Source organism: Lineus longissimus, chromosome 9 (assembly GCF_910592395.1).
Source record: "Lineus longissimus chromosome 9, tnLinLong1.2, whole genome shotgun sequence".
In the NCBI taxonomy this organism is placed as follows: domain Eukaryota; kingdom Metazoa; phylum Nemertea; class Pilidiophora; order Heteronemertea; family Lineidae; genus Lineus; species Lineus longissimus.
Genome location: NC_088316.1, coordinates 14,900,966 through 14,919,847, shown reverse-complemented (window position 1 = coordinate 14,919,847; position 18,882 = coordinate 14,900,966). Strand labels below are relative to the sequence as shown.

General features: G+C 40.9%; 2 protein-coding genes across 12 annotated transcripts in view; both read right to left on the bottom strand.

The window, feature by feature from the left end:
* LOC135493525 (CAP-Gly domain-containing linker protein 1-like) overlaps positions 1–7,401 on the bottom strand; it is a 74,272-nt gene extending 66,871 nt beyond the window's left edge. For all 10 annotated transcript variants that reach the window (XM_064780913.1, XM_064780911.1, XM_064780905.1 and 7 more), the window contains exon 1: positions 7,311–7,401. In XM_064780913.1, the coding sequence (XP_064636983.1) occupies positions 7,311–7,313 (3 nt within the window). In that variant the 5' untranslated portion in view covers positions 7,314–7,401. The remainder of the gene's footprint in view (positions 1–7,310) is intronic.
* A 625-nt stretch (positions 7,402–8,026) lies between these two features.
* On the bottom strand, positions 8,027–18,689 carry LOC135493733 (PGAP2-interacting protein-like). Of its 2 annotated transcripts, none has more exons than XM_064781271.1 (14): positions 18,549–18,689; positions 17,506–17,818; positions 17,064–17,218; positions 16,702–16,885; positions 16,195–16,331; positions 15,703–15,939; positions 15,232–15,309; positions 14,432–14,620; positions 13,982–14,117; positions 13,299–13,363; positions 11,231–11,372; positions 10,847–10,996; positions 10,289–10,444; positions 8,027–9,947 (listed from the first exon to the last, which is right to left on the bottom strand). In XM_064781271.1, exons 1-14 carry the CDS (start codon positions 18,580–18,582, stop codon positions 9,866–9,868), a joined length of 2,058 nt encoding a protein of 685 aa, XP_064637341.1. In that variant the 5' UTR covers positions 18,583–18,689; the 3' UTR covers positions 8,027–9,865. The 2 variants fall into 2 exon arrangements, with proteins under 2 accessions (XP_064637341.1, XP_064637342.1); XM_064781272.1 differs by lacking the exon at positions 13,299–13,363 and adding an exon at positions 12,730–12,794.
* Between the last annotated feature and the right edge of the window lie 193 nt (positions 18,690–18,882).

Below are 18,882 nucleotides of genomic sequence, written 5' to 3'. Positions count from 1 at the left end.
GGACATTGTCAACGGCATACACCATTCGCAAAAATATTGCACACGCAAAACTTTTCTGTTCCGCAGTGTAGATTACGATGAAATATCATTGGCAGAAAACATCCACCACAAAATATGAATATCTCATTTTAAAACCAGGCCTAATTTTTTTTAAAGCCAGCAGCAATCCACACTACATGTAAGTATATTTTCCTCCTTACGAAATGATCTACTGGTCTATCTAGTTCCCATGGCAACTGATAAAATGTTTCTTATTTATATCAGCACAGCCAAGTCTGGCCAGGACAAACAGCATTGCGTGGTGTGCAAAATCTACATTGATAAAAGAATTTAGTTAGCTAATGCTGGCATGATATGGTGGAAAATAATGGGACAGCTGGCAAAACTGTCATGCTTCCAATTACAGTATCATCACTCAGATAATCCAAATTCTAGTCAGTCTGGAACCATCCTGAGATTCAAAGCTTTGATACATGTACACATATACAAATATATTGAGAGGCAGAGTATATTGACAACCAATGGTTCCAGGATGGTGAGGACCCTGACATAGTATTAATGCCTCAAGCAATCCAAAAGTGGGTGCTTTATCACAAATTTGACATGGGGCCCCATTTATCAATGATTTAGAAGTAACCGAAAGGAAAAATGTCTCATATAATGTTCTTTTATAGGCTGTAACACTGGATGGAATGTGATAGCACTATCGAAGTAGACAGTAGATACAGCAACAAGTGGTTAATATCACGGCATTAGCCGAGTATATTACCCGCCAGTACCGATGGAGCAGAATTACTTCAAGCCACCTAATATTTCACCTGAAGCAATGCAGCAAGTAGAAATACCAGCTGCATTTCAAGCGGACTCAACCCATCCATCAAGAAGCCACAAATCTATGGCATGAAGCACAGGAAGTATAAAGACTGGAAGCAACAGGTTTTTAACTTCAAGAATTCAAATTCTCCAGGAGGAGGAAACGTACACTGTTGAAGAGAGTCACCCTCTCTATCACAGAGTGTACCAAGACTGCCCGATAATCACACCTGAGGGACCTCAGATGTGACAGGTACAATGTTTCCACAGCCCCACTCCAACAGCCCCAGCCCCATTCATTCTTTCTTCTCACAACTCAGCAACCATAAATTGTTATGTTACCATGCACTATCTCTATTGCTGATTTTTTTCTCTCTCAAGCATGGCAAATCAAAGAGCCAATGTTCTGTATGCAGTACTGGAATTTTTCAGGTAGATTCAGAGCGAAGAATTCCTCTATTCAAAACCGTGGAATACGATAATGAAAATAATCAACAACCAGTAGAGTCTTTCTTGTACATGGCTACTATAAGCACCATTGAACCATTCTTTACCAACAGCAACAAGTCGTAGCCTGCTTCTATATCTACAAATGTTTTGTCCGCAATGTTTGGGGCACTGGACATACTACTGGTCAGATCACTGTGGACCCTTTCAAATAACCATTGGCCCTGAGGAGCCTGTTAGATTTCTGCACTGGCAATAATGCAGAACCTTAGAAATCCTGTTTGATCCCGAAGCTGAGACCAATAAAAAACAAACTTGAAAGAAATCCCATCCACCATCCCACTCCCCTGTGAAAACTATTAGCAGTTCAAAAAAGCTCCGTACCGTACTTGCCTAAAACAAGACAACCTTACACTTCCTTAATCCTCTCACAAAACAATGAATTTTGTATCCATCAAATGTAAAAACTTCACAACAAATATATATACATCCATCTTCTTCATTGTATACTCTCACTTGAAAGAAACACAATTCTCACTGGCTTCACCTGTTGTTGAATATCTTCTCATCCGCATTATGTAAAGCTATGCTTGACTGGTGAGTGAGCGGAATTGTGCTCCCCTCATGTTGATGCACCTGAGAGGCTGCGGGTGCAGCGCTTACCAACCAACCAACAACTGCCAACGGGTTGAAGAGCCTTGTATATAGGGTACATTTTACATGCTGAAATTTTGGTTGATGATAATATCAAAATTACCACAAAATTTCTGAGATTCTTTTGGGGGTTCAGCTACACGAAAAATGCTCATGAATCATTGCAGAAACTAATAATCCTGTCATCTCACCATATTTAAGTAAGAAAGCCCCCCCCTCCACCCCCTAGGCCACATTTCTTCCTCAAAGACAGCTTGAATCAGAATTTCCTATCTTCAAAACCAGCCTCAGGCCTGTTTTTCCAGAGATAAAAACATCAAAACCAAATCAGCTTGGCCGGAGCCTCTTTATCTTGTCAACACAAGGACGCCTGCAGTTCTGATAGAATCAGAAGGAACATCAATATTTTCTTAAATGAGTAGGACCGCCACGAAGTACCAGTAGTAGCAGATTTTTCCACACTCAAGGCTATTTACTATGCCATGCTAGCCGATAAGATTGGCTTCCCTATCAATTTTTATCAGCTTGACGATCAATACTGTATAATATTACAAAGCATTAATAAAGACAGCCTTAATCAATTCTTCTGTCCTGGCCAGGGTTGTCCAAATTCTTCTCAAGCTCATGTTGTTGCTAAAAGTCTCTGATGACGAGATGATGCCTTGAAAAAAGGATGATGACACACCCAGTCTCTTAGTCTTAACTCTCTGTAGGGGACAGCCATGTGTTTGGTGGGTCGTTGTTTGCAGACATATTGTAATTGGGCATGTTCGGAGGCTTCTGATATGAAGATCTGAGCATGTTGGGGGGTTTCTACTATGAATATTCACAATCATTAGATCAATTGGCCAGAGGTAGGCCAACCTTTATAGCCTAGCTGCCATGCTATTTCAACTGATCTCTTTCCACTTCTGAAAGCTGCACGTTGTCTAGACTGTTGATTCATGAGTCACATCAACAAATCCAAGCCCGAATCCACAGATGCATAGGGTAGGCGAGTTTGATCTTCCATTTTCATGAAGGTTTTCGAAGTCAAACTTCAGGTTATACCTTCCATCCTCTAGGGGTCTACTGCTGTGATTTGATGGTCTTGGTGATCCAAATAGCCAAAGGGCTTGTGCTGGGACTCAGCAGTACAACATGATAATAACATAGCCCCCGAACCCCACTGCCTAGCTAGGATAACCTTCTGCAGAATGACACAATTGCGAGTCTTTTCACCTCCAGTGGCGGATCCAGGGGAGCACAGACATGATCGACAGATGGGCAGTGGTAACCATCTCCCTCTGGATGTGCCCCTGTCCTCAAGACCCCACACATAACCTTTTCTGGTCTCACATTAGACTTTGCTGTAACTTCATTGTAACTGCACTGTTATAACATACAGTACGTCTCAGAAAAAAGAATTGTACATAAACACTGACGAGCATCTGGTTGTGATAATTCCTCAGCACTCCTAACAACATCACAGCCACCATCACCCGAACTGAACTTGTTGATTCCACAGGTACCAGAAATGAACATGCTAGCAAACCAAAGCCTCATTAATTACCTCAGACACACAGGTGGAAAGAGAACGTGAAATTTCAAGTTGTAGCCGATGGTAAGCCCATTATCATGCATAATATGGGAAACTAAAGATCTCGCTGCGATTTGACTTATCCTTGGCATATATTGTAGCAGAAGCTAACTTTATAATTGCCTGCACCCAGCGCTTGATGTTTAGGCTTTAGGTCAAGTTGCCGATTGGGCAACCTGCCGTGTAGAGGTGGTCATCCATTTTCACATACCAGCAGTGCTCCAAAGTACCTTTCAGGAAAAACGAGGTCAACTATCTGGTGTCAGTCAGGGCAACCTCTCTACTCAACAAATTTGCCTGCCTTAAAATTCATTGGTCTCCGGCATGGTACCACTGCTAAACTTTAACCCTGCAACCAAGTGTCAAGTTTTCATCCCTGGTCGAAATCATTAAGCTAATAAGGACAACCACCAAAAGAACTGATTATAAAACAAAGCAAATGTTTTAGAAAGCAAAGCTGAAAGAGTTCAATGATTTGAAAATAACCATGAAGGAAAGGTAGAAGCCCAACACATTGGCAACAAAAGATAGCCAAGCATTTGGCTGGGAGAATTACTCACTTCTTGGCAGCGTACACTTTACCAAGGCAGGTTCTCAAGCTGAAGTTGAAACTATACAGATGAAACAATTGCAGAGTGTACTCAAATTAATACATCGTGTAATCGACAATCAGAGAGAATGTACCTTATGTACGTAGAAGATCATATACAGTGGAATTGGAACCTCCCTTAACGGACACCTCCGTCCTCCCTATCAACATGTATTAAGGACAACCTCTCTATTATTAAGGACATTAGTTTTGGTCTTAAAATGATTGTTTCCAATTTGACCTCTCTAATCAGGACACCTCTCCATTAAGGACAGCTGCACTTGTCAGTCCTGAGGGTGTCCTTAATAGAGAGGTTCTACTGTAAAAAGAGAGTCTAGGTGGACAGTTGTGGCTGAGACAGCCCATTCACTTCGATTCCGAACACCTGAAATTTTCAGAGGAGGGGGGACAGATTTCACACAATTTGTTGTAAGCATGTTGTTGTTAGGGAGTTACAATTATTCATACTATCTACACGTACATGTTATCTTACCATTCACACAGGTTATGGACTACAGAGGCCTAGGACATGATTGTTGGTCAGGATACATAGGATTAGCATGAAAATGAAATATTGGAAAGATGGATTTTTATAATTTCTTGTGACTTCAGGCACAAGCAAAGGGTATGAGGTAAGAGGCTTCTTGAAGGAATATGAACAATTTAAGCTACCTCCACCACCACAGCAACCAGTACCTGAAGACGAATATGAGTGTGAGCAAAGTTTGGAGGGGTTGCAGATTATCCCGTCCTCAGTTAGTGAAACGTACCGATCTATTGAGTCCTCAGAAGTTCTTCAGTTATTCCTGTTCAGAAAAAAGCAAATTTACAATGAAAATGTTGATGAATTTTAAGAAATTGTCAAACCCAGCAATTGTCGGTCTTACCGACAGACCATCTTTTTGTCACACATTAGAGTAATAATTATTGGTTGTCACTGCAATGTTTTGATTTGTATTTTTAGGACTTATTTCCAAAAGCCGTCTCCTATCTATTATAATCCATATGCCTACATCTAGGCCCTGAAGTACTTGTATGACCATTGAAACTGAAAGGTAAATAAACCGTCTTTACAGCTTATTCACCTTAAAATTGCCATTAAATTGAGCGTATCTGGTTGTAAAGAACACTATGGCAAAATAAAATCGAGATGTCCTTTGACAAGGGACACTGTAATGAGTATTAAAGGGATCTTATCAAGCTAAACATGGTCATAGGCTTTTTGGAAATAGGTGAAGATATGATTGTCCAATCCAAGATAGTACTGTGGTTAATATAATGTGACCTACTGATTGCAGGTAGACTGTGTAAGGCGCAATTACCCAAATAGCAGGCTATAGGCCTAGTAAAGCTATAGCCTAAAGGCCTAGCTGGTATGCAAGGTGAAAGATGTGTACATCAAATTATCATGAAGTTTGAACAAGCTCGAATGACCCAACACAACAGAACCTAATATAACAATTTTCCAATTGACTGCAATTATGATTATGATAATGTGCCCGCACAACGAATAACGTCCAATCATAGGTGCTGTAAGTTAAATGGTGAAAGCGGTTACTTCGCCGTAGGAATTAGGAAAAAAATCCACCAAAACAACAACACAGCAAAACAGAATGCCAGGCCTGGTAGACAGAATGGCACACAGCCAGATGTCACAACCAGATGCCAGCTGTTTTACCGTTATCATCCGGTTATTGGACAGGTTGGAGTGACAGACAAAATAACAGTACAAAGAAGTAGGCTACAGTTGGCTGTGATGAAATAGATATAAACTGCTGTGGCATTGGTATTGCAGAGGCCTAGTGTAACTGTGTGGCACCAGCAGGTAGCTTAGTTGAATTGATCAAATTCAATAAAATGTCCAATTTTTTAATTTCTTATCTCTCTCACAGGATTATTCCAAGTATTGATTTAAATCACCTTCTGACCTAAATATCAATACTAGAAATCCATCTGATGGTGACTATCAAGCTGAACCAAGTTAACAGTCAATTTGTGTGGGCCTACTGTCTTGACTGAGGCCTACTCTTTGTACAATGTCAGAGACCTACAGCGAAGTATCAAATTGATTCTTAAAATAAGCATGTAATTTATTGACCAAACACACACATTTATTTACTCCCCTTTATCATAAACATTGACAAAGAGACAATGTTTTGAGTGTCCCTAAGGGCCAAGGCTGACAATATTGACACGGTCCTCAGATAGGCGAATTGTTGGACAGGAGTCATTGCTTCTAGTTGATTGCTGTGAGTTTACTGTTGAATTGGGCAATGGCCTTTTACAAAAGGCTGTTAGGCCTACACGATACAGCCTGTAAAGGGGGTGTCCACTAAATAGCCAATCCAGCTATGCCATGACAAATTATCATAGAATCTCACATTCTCCGCTCAACAAGATTTCCCACAACAATGAGATTGAGAGGTCACTTCACAGAAGGTGCTATGCTGAGTATTATTTGTATGGGGAGTGACAAGATATGAACTCTTCCTACTGAAGGACAGCTTTGTCAACATGAAGAAAGATTCACCGTCTTTTTGGACAATGTGACAATGTCCTGTGCTTGAATTTAACAATCTAGTCTATGCACCGGCTGAAATAGCTTGGAAAATCAGGGACTACATCATGACAGCCAAAATGACGCAAATACTGAAACATTTGAGGTATGGTAGTTAGATGTCTTCGTCCAGAGTGCACATGTCATTGGCCTGGGTTTGTCTTCGGCCAACCAATGAGACGAAGATGAACCCACAGAATGCCTCTGAGGGCATAAGTGTGATGCTTTGGTTTGGCTGCAGATGGGGCTACAGATAACAGTGCCGTGTGTTTGGCAACTGCACTGACTCTGTCTCTGCTGAAAAAAACAGTGAGGATATTTCTATTTGGTCTTGTCGTCCCCGTCTCTAGAGCCATAAAAAGCAGCTGTGCATAGGACTAGGAGGTCTGTCAATGTTAATTAGACCAGTGAGAAATAGCGCAAAAGAGGTTGTGATGAATCCAGAATCTTAGGCACAACCACAAAAAGGACAAAAGACAAAAGCACAACCCGTCCAACCAAGGCACCATCACTTAAAGACAAAAGACAAAAGCACAACCCGTCCCAGGCACCATCACACTTAATAAAGACAAAAGACACTGCAGAAAACGATCAAGCAACTTTTTTGCATAATTCTACACATACATATCTTGAAGAAGTGTATAGAGTCCATGAAAAACAAGTGATCTTACCATTCTGAAGCTATATTCACATAGATGTTCCTGTTTTATCCACGACGAAATGAAACGCGACCCGACCCAGTCAGTGGTTTTTGTGGTTCTATTCAGTTCCATGATCAGCCGTTAGAAGGCAGCGCTAGCCCATTATGTAGCCTCGATATCGAGCCTCAGCTGGTTGGTAGCCTAATACCATTAGACCCCGCTTAATGGCGCTGAGGCGCCCGCACTGGGTTGGCTAAACTGTACAGGATGACTCAGAAAACATACTTCATTGACAGTATAATATTTTTTTAGGCAGTTCCATTGCAGTACGAAAGACACCCGAATAGCAGTTGTCACAGTGTGACATATTTATGATTCCAACTATAATGATATATAATATATATGTGGGACAAAATGAAAACAAGGCTGCAATGTTAGACTAGGCCCAAGACGATGGACATCCCTATTTCTCACTATTGGTGAGAGGTGCTGATATGCTGTTGCACACCGGGGCACACTATTCCGATGAATCCCTTATTTATCTTGATCCCCAATTGTGACAACACAGCCAACCATCACCGAAATGAGGATTCACATATTTTCCAATTAAAACATTGATATCCTGTGTGCAAGACCTTCAAGAATGTCTGGTCAATCCAGGTGTGGCGGCAAAGCTGTGTTATTTCATACAGCACATTCCACCTTTGGCTTTGCCAATCAAATTCATAAAAGGGAGCAACAAAAAATTCAAGCAAAAAGTGTATAAAGTTTATTAACAATTCTGGTGGTGTCAAAATGACAATAAGCCTCTAAAATTGATATATTGTGAATATACCAAGTACAACAGGGTGCTTCAAAAAGTAACAGCCAATTCCAAAATAGATTGCACATCATGGAATTGAAGTTGTACATGGAAATGGAGTAATTCAGCCATACTGAAGACAGATGACCATATATGATTGGAAGAGATACAGCTGACAAGCAATCTACTTTCTGCCCGTTTTACGGGAACATCTCTAAACATGTATTGCCAAGTGAGCTACGTTATATCAGGCATGTGAACACATCTTATATTGAAGTGATACTATGATGTGATTTACAACTTTGTGGAAATACATCCCTTTATAATTGTTGATCACAAATGTAAAGCTCAAATTTTCCATTTTTGATTAGATTTATCATAAAATCGCTGAATGTAAACCACCGCGACCGCGAAAATGTTCATGTTGTGACGTCATCAACGAAAACGGCATCGAAGCGAGCCGTCCGGGCGGGATTAAACCATCAATTTCTAGAAAAGGTGCATTTCGAATCGAAAACCTTACCAATTTATGAGAAAGTGACGTAGTCATCTGTCAAAAACAGCTAAAACATTACATGGTGAAATCTGACACGAGTTACCCTTTAAAAGGTGCTCCATACAGTGACAATGGATAATACAACAAGCTATTTGTTAGTTTTGATTTTTACTCTAAGCATGAAGCACAATAATTATAAATCATTTTACTGGTGTATCTATTTGCAGCTATAGAACTAGTATTCTAAATGGTGCAGTCACAGACCCAACAATTTTCTCATGGCAACTAAACCGGCCAATTCAACTAGTATTCTAAATGGTGCAGTCACAGACCCAACAATTCTCTCAAGGCAACTAAACCGGCCAATTCAACAACCACTTTGCCACGCTTTACATGCAATGCAGGTTAAAAGAACATTCAAAGAAAACATAACATGAGCACAAATTGAATATTCTTGGAAGTTTTCGACAATAAATTCCTGTCTAGTCACATGAAATAAGCCTATCAAGTAAACGTCAATACATCAACAGCCCTCCATCTGTAATGTTGGTCAATTAATCCTATGCTGCATCAGCAGAAAAATAAAATAAAATAGATTTTTTCTTAAAGATACAGAATTATTAAGACTGCACAACCAATTACCTCAGGCCTACACATTGTTCTTAACAGAATTTTGTTGTAAAATATTAACAAAACTTGAAAGCATCTCAACAAAGTACAGGAATGTATTCAAAACATGTGTAAATAGAAACTCTTTTAAATATGGCTCTCATATATACTAAATAAAGTAACATTTAATGTAAAATAACAATTTGCAGCACACTCTACATTATTGTTTTTGATACACTTTTCCTTGAAATACATTGATTTTAAAATCAAATATGACAGGCATGTTTTTGAAAAAATGTCTGTCATATTCAAAATCAAAATTGAAATGTTGACATTTTGATGTAGCACGCCATGGACCACCTCAAGATTATTTACCTTTTATTGATCAGTCCTATTTTCAAATGTCCTTGGAGTGAAAATGGAGCGTAACAAATAGACTAAAGTCTTTTAATAACAAATAAATTATGGGACTAACAATTATGCTAATCCTCTTCGTACTAATTACATCATCGAATCTAATTTCTATTGCCAAACGAAAAATTATAACTGAAGTTAATTATGCTAATCTTTCTAATCTATTTGTGCATGTAATTGTAACTTTGTCACTTCTAGATTACATATCATTCCTCCCTCCTTCATCAGTGCTTCCCACTAAAAATGACTCGCTTCTCCCCCATCTCAGGGTAAGAAATACTTTGGAGTGCTCATATGATATCTGTGATCATCCGAGTGGGAGTGCCCGGGTAGATATGGACCAAATCTGAAAAGAAAGTACCCATTTCATACTTGATAGAAAAAATAATATCTGTAGCAAGATGACTTGGTTACAAAAACTACAGGATTCTTGTTCTGACAAAGTTAGAGCTCAAGCTGATCCCCTCACTCTGCGATGGTGAGGTTACAATTTTCGCCTCCCCTGTTTCAAGGACCCGAGTGAAGAGAGAGGTCAAATTGAAAGAAAACAACCAATCTGACACCACCATAGTGTCCTTTATAGAGAGGGTGTCTCTTATAGAGAGGTGTTTGCTAAGGGAGGTTCCACTGTACCATATATCGATTTAGTTTCTATTTCACTTGGAACCTATGATTACATGTACTTACGCTTTACTGAATTGTTGCTCAACTGGCACATCATCTGCATTGATTGTGAGCTTTTTATGGTCTTCAAAAACTCCAGGATTTTCAGGGATTCGGAAGCGCGCCATCTGGACCTCTGTATCGCTCAGTCCACCATGGGATATTCTTGCATAGCCAAGCCTACAAACGAATCATGAATTTTATAATTTCATATCATGATTTTATACTGATCAAATGGCCAAGACGCCAACTTATTTGCTTCATAACTGGTTTTTACTGCAGAATAGAGAGAGATATTGGCCGAAGACACAAGCCTGACTGTTAAAGAAACTCCAAGGCTCTATGGCAGAACTTTCCAGGACAACTGACTTTGTTACTGAAAATTGATTGACTGCCTGAACTTGCAACTCTAAAATTCTGAACACTGAAGAAAAAATCAAAGCACAGCGACTTGACCAGAGTCACAAGCCTGTGGTCTGTGGTAGTTGGATATCAAACCCGTGATACTGACATTTTTAACCACTTGAATTGAAATATAGCTGTTCCCGATTACTTGAAGGTTTAGATCTTAACAGCTCTCACCTCTGCAGTCCCCTAAAGAAGATGTATTCACAGAATCTCTGTGTATCCGTCTCGTCAATATCAATCATCCTCCCCTCGCTGACGAAGCGTACGTAATTTTCAGTGAATGGCTTGGATGTGACATAACCAAGGAAAACAACAGGATTTTCACTGGAAATTTTTAAGATTTATGAAATTTTATTGATGAATGGCATACTGATCTTTTTCACTAGAATTGGTTAATTTTTACCAGTTTGAGCCACTCAAAGCTTTTGTCTATGATTCTAGCCATGGCAAAAGGGGCCAAGTCCCTGCTGATATGATGTCACTCAAGTATCTTATAGGTACATCTAGTCATTCGGAATGACCGCCTCCAGAAAGCAGCAGTATCAACTAAAACTTTACCTGTTCGCAGTGAACTTGGAGAGCCGTATTGACTGTAGTTTACGATCCAGGATGTCCCTGTCGTTGCCCATATGAGTGGTGACGAAGTCCACCAAGCTGCCCGAGATGTTCACAGTCGCAGTGACGGCCGGAGCTAGCTCACCTACAAATAGACAAGATGGTGTGAACTTCAATGGTGTTGGCTGCAAACAGAAAGGGCAAGTCAGGACGGGGATTTATTATGTCAGACTGTTGGAGAGCCTTCTGTCCTGTCAATCCTGAACAACATGCGGTACAAAGGACGAAGGTTTCTCCATGATCCAGGGGCTCTCATCCTGTCGTTGCCCAGTTCTATATTCTGGACATGCCCTACCAATACCATGCTCTGAACTGACACAAATCTTATAAGTAAGCGAGTCTGTCTAATTACGCCACAAAATTATCAAGATCCCAGACCAAGCATGCAACCTTAATCCGTTATACTCTGACAAAATCTTACCACATACATTTATCTGGGGTAATCATTTCAGAGGAATGACCTCCTGTGACATGTTCAAAAGGGCTCATCCAAAAGATCACAGATAGTAGGTAGCACAAATGCAAAGGGTTGCGGAGGGGGTGCGATTGAACCGCCCTTTTGGGAAAATCTTTGGAATTTGGCAGTCAAAGTCCTGCCTGACAATCGTTTTTAAAATTGACTACCGGACCAAAATTCCTTGAGGTTGGATTGTTGAAATAACACTGAATACATAATACTGAGCTACGTATAAATAAATAGTTTAACATCACTACATAAGCTAATGAACAAGATAAGGACAAAACTCCATATAAAGAAAATAATTACATCCAAAGTATTTTTTTACTAAAATATTGTTGTAAACCTGTTTTGATGGTTAATAATTGCTGGGTTATCAGCCCAACTTTTCCCAGAATCTGCAGCAGAATAGGAATATCATCACTCCTGCAAGCTAGCTGCTTGTCCATTACATATATTTACCCATTATACTCCTGGGTGGAGAGATGCAACATGGAGTTCGATATCTGTCTCACAAGGCATGGAGATGAAACGGTGGAGGTCAAGTTGAAAACCTGGACGGAAAAGGGTGACGATAGTAGCCTGAATTCCGAGGATAGGAAGGTGGAACCTCCAATACAGTGGTTACCACAAGCGTGGCAGGCAGACAACACCAGACATCCTATGTTTTGTTGAAATGAAAACACTGCAGACCAAAATAGATAAGGAGCTGACAAAACTGCTACTACACCAATCCAGACAAAATTTTAAAGATCCAAATATTTCGAACTTGGTTGCTAAGATAAATACCCAGGCAGTGGGCCACGACCTTGTCGGGAACAGAACACAATTATTGATAAAATGTGATGTAATGATAACAAAGTCAAATAAACGGTAAAGTGTGACCACAACATATGAGATGAGAAAATTTCACAGAAGACCAAAAAAGCTGGAGATAAAATGACGACAACACGTGGCTATGCGCTCTTAGTAATACCATACTCACCTAAAGGCGAGGGGAGTAAATAGTGTTTTGATTTCACTATGGGGTATTTGGAAAGCAATGTGTTGCTGAAAACAGTGAGTTCTTGTTAGAGAGGAGAGAAGAGAAGCTGGTCTTGAATTTCGACCAAGACGGGGAGAAAAGGATACAGGAATTGGATTGGACTCAATCTGATGAACAATATTATCAAATGCTGAAATCTATATTGATTTAGAAAAGCAAAATTATTTATTAGAACTAGATTAATATACTGGTACATCTATGTGAATCTAAATCATCTATAGTTAGGGTGAGATTGAAAGCATATCACTCTAGTATACAAGTTTCCCAGGCCGACCGACATGTTCGGCCACCACCATGATTTGACCTGGGTGGCTTACTTTGACACAAGTTCTCCCATCTGACGTCAGGGAATTGGCACCCCACCTCTGGGTTTGACGATACATCATTCAGCAATAATCACATACAGTCTATTACATGTACAGCATTGCTTTGGTTAATGTTACCAACTTGGAAGGCCTTCTAAATGTTCTAGGCTTTGTTAGATCTGTGATGGAGCTACCTTATCTTACCATGCGGAGAGGGCAATAAATGATGCTGGGATTTCACAATGGGGTACTTGGAGAGGATTAGATTGCTGTAGAAAATAGAATCATTTCTTGTTGCACAAAATGTATTTAAAAAACAAAATATAATCATAAATATCCTACATTAGCCGCACTTACACCACCTGAAAATGGACCACCAATCTTGGTTCGGGAACCAATGCTGCACCATCGAAAATCCACCAAGCGCTTACACCAGCGCTGCAGCTAGTTATAAAATCCAGCTACAGATGGCGCGCAAACAATAAATTGCATGCGCAGAAAGTGCCATTTCGAAAGCGCCGCCTGGAGCCGAACCATCTAACTAGCTAATTGCCGATCCATTTGCGCGTACACCACGACAAAGCCGAGCTTTTAACAAGCCGGGCGAATTTGGACCATCAAGCTTGGTGGGACAAATTCGCTCGGCAATTTGTATCGGCAATGGATTGCCGAACCAATTTGTCGCGGCAATGTGGTGGTGTAAGTGCAAATGGTCCACCAATATTTCGTGGTGTAAGCGCAGCTATAATAGCCAGTATATTCCTACTGCAATACATGTTGATAGTCCGAAGCCAAGTCACTCCTTCTAAGCTATATAATTGTGATGACTACACATTCCCTTTCAATATGGGCCTTGATTACATAATCCTCACTGATTTGATACCTACCCCCAGGTGTGGGCCTTGGTCGATGGTCCAAAGTCATGATACATGCCGAGTCTCTCCCCAAGCCACATTGCTATATCGTGATTTCCATGGAACGGTTTGGATGCATCACTCTCGAGGAGGGTAATAAAATCAGCACCTGAAGTGTCAGAGACCAGAAAATTATTTCATAGACAGAGTGCCAGTTTTTTATCATCGAAGATTGCTCTTGAGCACCTCACCAGTATAACAACAGATTTTAACACAGCTCATTTCAATTGGAGGTGAAATAAAACCCAAGTTTGCTCCCGAAATATAATGGTCAGTGCATAAGAGATGCATTTCCAGCAATTTTTAGTTTATGTTTGATCGTGTATTTGCAAAAATTGAGAAAGCAATACGCTAACAAAAATATCCCGGTTCACAGTACTGCTTATAACTGCAAGGACTAATGTTTCAAGTATATGCATGTACCAGTATTTTCCAGCATTTTTGCACTCCGCTCTAAGCTGAACCATCCCTTGTTATCATAACCAAAATGATACGTCCAAATCAGCGCAGTGAAATCTTTCTTGGGAAAATCTCTCACTGGAGTGACTTTCTTTTGTTTTCCAATCCGTGCGACAAATCCAGCAAGCCCGATCAGCAGGCAGAAAAATATCACTGAAAATCACGGAAGAAATGCGGATGAGTGTAATTGTTCATATATTTGTAAGTTCATAGTATATACATGTAGTAGTCTACAACAAAATCCTTCAATTCCAGAAGAAACAAGAGCTGATCTCAGTCAAGGACAAGAACCTTTTCAACCAAGCCAGCAGTAAAGTTAAAGTTACAGTTTTGGGTTTATAGTCTAATATCAACTACGATATAGGTTATCGTCTGACTTTTCACTTTAAACTTTAACCCCGGTCTGTCCTGAAACCTTTCAGTAGACCACAGATGAGCTGCTCAACCAGCGCTATAATCTGTGCATTTCTGACCGGTACCCATTTATACACCTGGGTGCAGAGAGGCAAGTAAGACAGAGAGACCAGCCTACAGTCTCACGCCGACAGTTGGGATCGAACCCGGGACCTCTTGACCGCTGGTCGCGAGTCCAAGCCACTACACCTCAGCGGCTCCGTACTCGGTACTAAAGGACTTATGTCAACTCAAAACAAGGTGATAGAATGGTCTCACTACATGTACTGCATGATGCAGGTCACAAGCCAGATCACAGTACTCCTTTGAGTACACCACGTTAGGATGAGCCACTTATACACACTACTCACCCATTTTTGCTTTGTGGGCCAAATAACCTTGCTTGGTTTTGATATATGACACATTCGAAGACACATCCTTGCCTGTTGCTGCAAAAGTAAGATTAAAGGAAACCCATCAGTTAAAGAGTGCCACATCGACAGAACATCCATGGAAATGCTGAAATACCGGTAATAGGGTCATCCCGGTGAGTATGTTGTCTAAAGATAACCGATCTTCTGCTATTTGTTAGTATATATCACAGCATAAGACAATGTAGGCCTACATGTAGGAACTCAAACTTGGAAAGATTTTAACTTTGACGATTGGAGTCCATGCAGCAAGTTACACATTTACTGGCCGAGAGGGACCCTTGAAAAACCATGAAGAGGCAATCAGGTACTGAGCTTTCTGGACTGCTTGGTCATCTAAAGACAGGCCAACAGATAGGCCAGGAAGACCCTTTAAAACCATGCATCATGTCACAACATCAGCTCACTTACAAGTCAGCAGGCCAAGTCCAAGTGAGACCATTATCACAGCAATAAGGTAGTCTGTACGCTCTCGCGTGTACACACCACCGGGGACGAAATTATACGCCACCGTCCAAACCATCAAGAAGATCTCGGCAAGATAGAAAACGAAAGAGAGGGCGATAGTTCGTATCGGAGGGCAATGACTGACACGGTCCATCATCTCGGGCCAGATGGACATGGTGTAGATGGCAAGAATATTTCCAGCTGAAAATAGACAAATTTGTTATAAACTTAATTCAGGGCAATTATTCCACCAAGAAATTAAAGATTATTTTGGATCAACATACTTTTTAAGAGCGATCTTCTGCTTCCAACATCTACTCTGATAACTGGATTCTACTGTAGTGCAGGAACCTGGCATTAATATTGACTGATCATCTACCTGCCTTCCCTGAGTCGGGCTAGGGCAAACCAACATATTTTGAAAGCACAGCATCATGGGTCAGTTCAATTTTTTACCAGCAAAGGATGTCCAGGTGTTGAAGTAGTACATGCTGAAGAAGGCAAGTGTTCCAACTAGCCACCAGATGGCGCTACCACCAAATGAAGATGGAACGATGGAGATTCCTATCACAAGGGACACAAACACCACAGCCCTGAAAAGAAGCGAGAGATGAGGGATGCATTCGTGAAATCAAATATAAGCTCAGTTGTTGATGACTTTTAATGAACAAGAGGCTTCAGGTCCACCTGTCACAAGATTGAGGCAGGTTGAACAGCATTTTTCATTGCTGTTCACTTCCACATCTCCCTGCACATGCGTACGGATACTCAAAGTCAAAATATATCAAGCTACTTCGACACTTGTGTTAGTTTCCACACGCAGGGAGGCTTTTGTGATTTTATGATGTCATCATCTGTGACCTTAGGTACAGGACTAAGCTCTCAGTTTTGCCTCTATTTTGACATTGTATCCGCTTGTCAAGGTTGGTCCTACTTCTGTGCATGTCACTTTCTAATGCTTACCCCCATGGATAAGGTAAAGGACCAGTGTCTGGATAACTTGACACAGCCCACCTTGTAATAATGGACACCTCGGCGAAACACATGTGCGTTAGGTAGATGAGACTTCCGAATCCCAAACTGGTCAGCAGCCACGACGGTTTACGAGTGATCACAATTGGTTTCTCCTCCATCACAGTGTCATCACCTGGAGCAAAAAGGAATCTGTCAAATCACGTCTGCTCCCTCTCATGCATTAGGAAATCATATGCCTGCTGTTTATTATTTGGTGCATTATCAAGAATTGATAAAGACGAAGGGTGTGGAAGCAATACTAAAGAACTAAAGGTCCATCTGTGATAAATAATAACTAAGAAGAAACAAACCTGAGGCAATCTTATCAATGGTAGCAATGAGTCCGATGGCAATGACGACGTTGTTGGAAGTGACGCTCCACCACGGAGGCATAAGGGTTGTGTACCACACTCTCCCGGCTAAGGTTGCAAAGAAGCCCATTATCAGACCCCAGAATGTCAGGCTCCTGAAGAATATGAACATTTCAAAGTCAGGTCAAGCTTCCTTAGCAGATATCTCGCTAAGCAGGACATGGCTCAGTTTTCATCTAACGTCACACTAATAGTAATAACATAAGTGCCTAACTCACTTTTCGGCCAAATTGAGAAAACTTGTATGATATCAGGGATATTTCGACACCGAGAACATGACACGTGTACTATAATATTTCAGTAAAAAGACATCACAAAAAGTCCTAATTCAATGACAATGGACAGATTCATTCAACCTAATGGCCTTGTATCAAATCCTTACCTTTGGTACTCCGACTTGCTCCATAATGTCAGGGCGAACACAGTCAGTGCAGCACCGTTACCACCAGCCAGAATGATCAAACGCTCCAGCGTCTCAGAAACTTGGAAGGAAGCAAATGATGCCAGTGAGGTTAATCTCAGGGCGGATTTGACGGAATATTGATCAGCGAAATTCCACACGCCAGGGATACGAAGGACAACTGGCATGCACCATATGAGAGCGTAAGCTTCATAGCCAGAGAGTTCCAGAGAGTTCATTGGGAAGAACCAGATAAGTTGGGGGAGGCCTTGGAACAACGACCAGAAGAGGAACCCTAAAACACAAAGGCGATAAAACAATTGTATTAGGAAGACCACCATGCCAAATCTACTTTCCTAATTACACCCCGACTTGCAGAAAATAGAGGAGCCCCGAAGAAGGGCGGCTCGTTCCAGGGCTTAGGGTGGCATAAAGGACAGAGCTCTCTATCATGGAGATGTCGACAAATGCTCCAATGGCCTCTGGCAGTCAACATTCCTTCCAGGGGGACACAAAGTCATGATGTTGGCCTTACTGAAAGGTTCACTCAAATTTTTTGCTCTTATAAATTAATATAATAAATGCCTCTTATTTTGAATTGTCAAGTCGCTCAAAGATGATTTGTTTTCCCCGATCCCAGCTTGTCCAGGTGGTGTATGCGAATTAGGCAAGGGGGCTGCCTCTATCCCTGCCTTCCCACACCCAGCGGGCCCGGGCTTCCGACCACCTAGCCTTCCCATCCTCCTGGTTCAGTGGTTACTGATAAAAAACTTGTTTCAAGATTGCAGTCTCAAAGAATGAGATATGATCACCTCATTATTACTGATCTTCAGGCCCAAGGCCATAACCAGTATACATATGGTGATATACATAGCTAGGACGAAGCCACGTCAGCAACTACTTGTCAGTACCTGCATGCATCGTGGTCATCCATGCATGTCAGAAATCACAGAAATATCAATAATTTATGCTCCAAAAGATAGTCACAGTTTCTGAAAATCGGAGCATGCTAAGATCTACTTTACCTAGTATGCATTCTCTTATGAGAACCCTGTACATTTTGAGCAAAATATCACTAATTTGTTTCGTGTGATTGTGAGTGAAATCGGATGTTTTTGTAGCAAGTTTTATCACTTTTTCATGACAGAATTTGTGAGAGTTTAGTTGTTGTTGTAGTCTTACTCCGCCATCTCTACCGGGACTCTGCCGAAGACAGAATTCGGCTGATATCAAATGACACTCTTTGACCATACTAGTCACGGGTTCTGGTATTTGAGGCAAATAGTTGTTAGACGATTATTTGATTCGCCAAGTGATTCACTATATGCTTCAAATCCCTGTGGATACTGGGTACGCCTG

What these genes read in the sequence shown, in the direction of transcription:
- LOC135493733 (XM_064781271.1), bottom strand. Translation starts at nt 18,582, where the DNA reads ATGTACAGGGTTCTCATAAGAGAATGCATACTAG. An exon ending in CATTGATAAGATTGCCTCAG is followed by an intron (nt 16,886 to 17,063) that starts GTTTGTTTCTTC and finishes TTTTTGCTCCAG; the next exon opens with GTGATGACACTGTGATGGAG. An exon ending in TTTATTGCCCTCTCCGCATG is followed by an intron (nt 11,373 to 13,298) that starts GTAAGATAAGGT and finishes GTCTATTTGTAG; the next exon opens with GTGAGCTAGCTCCGGCCGTC.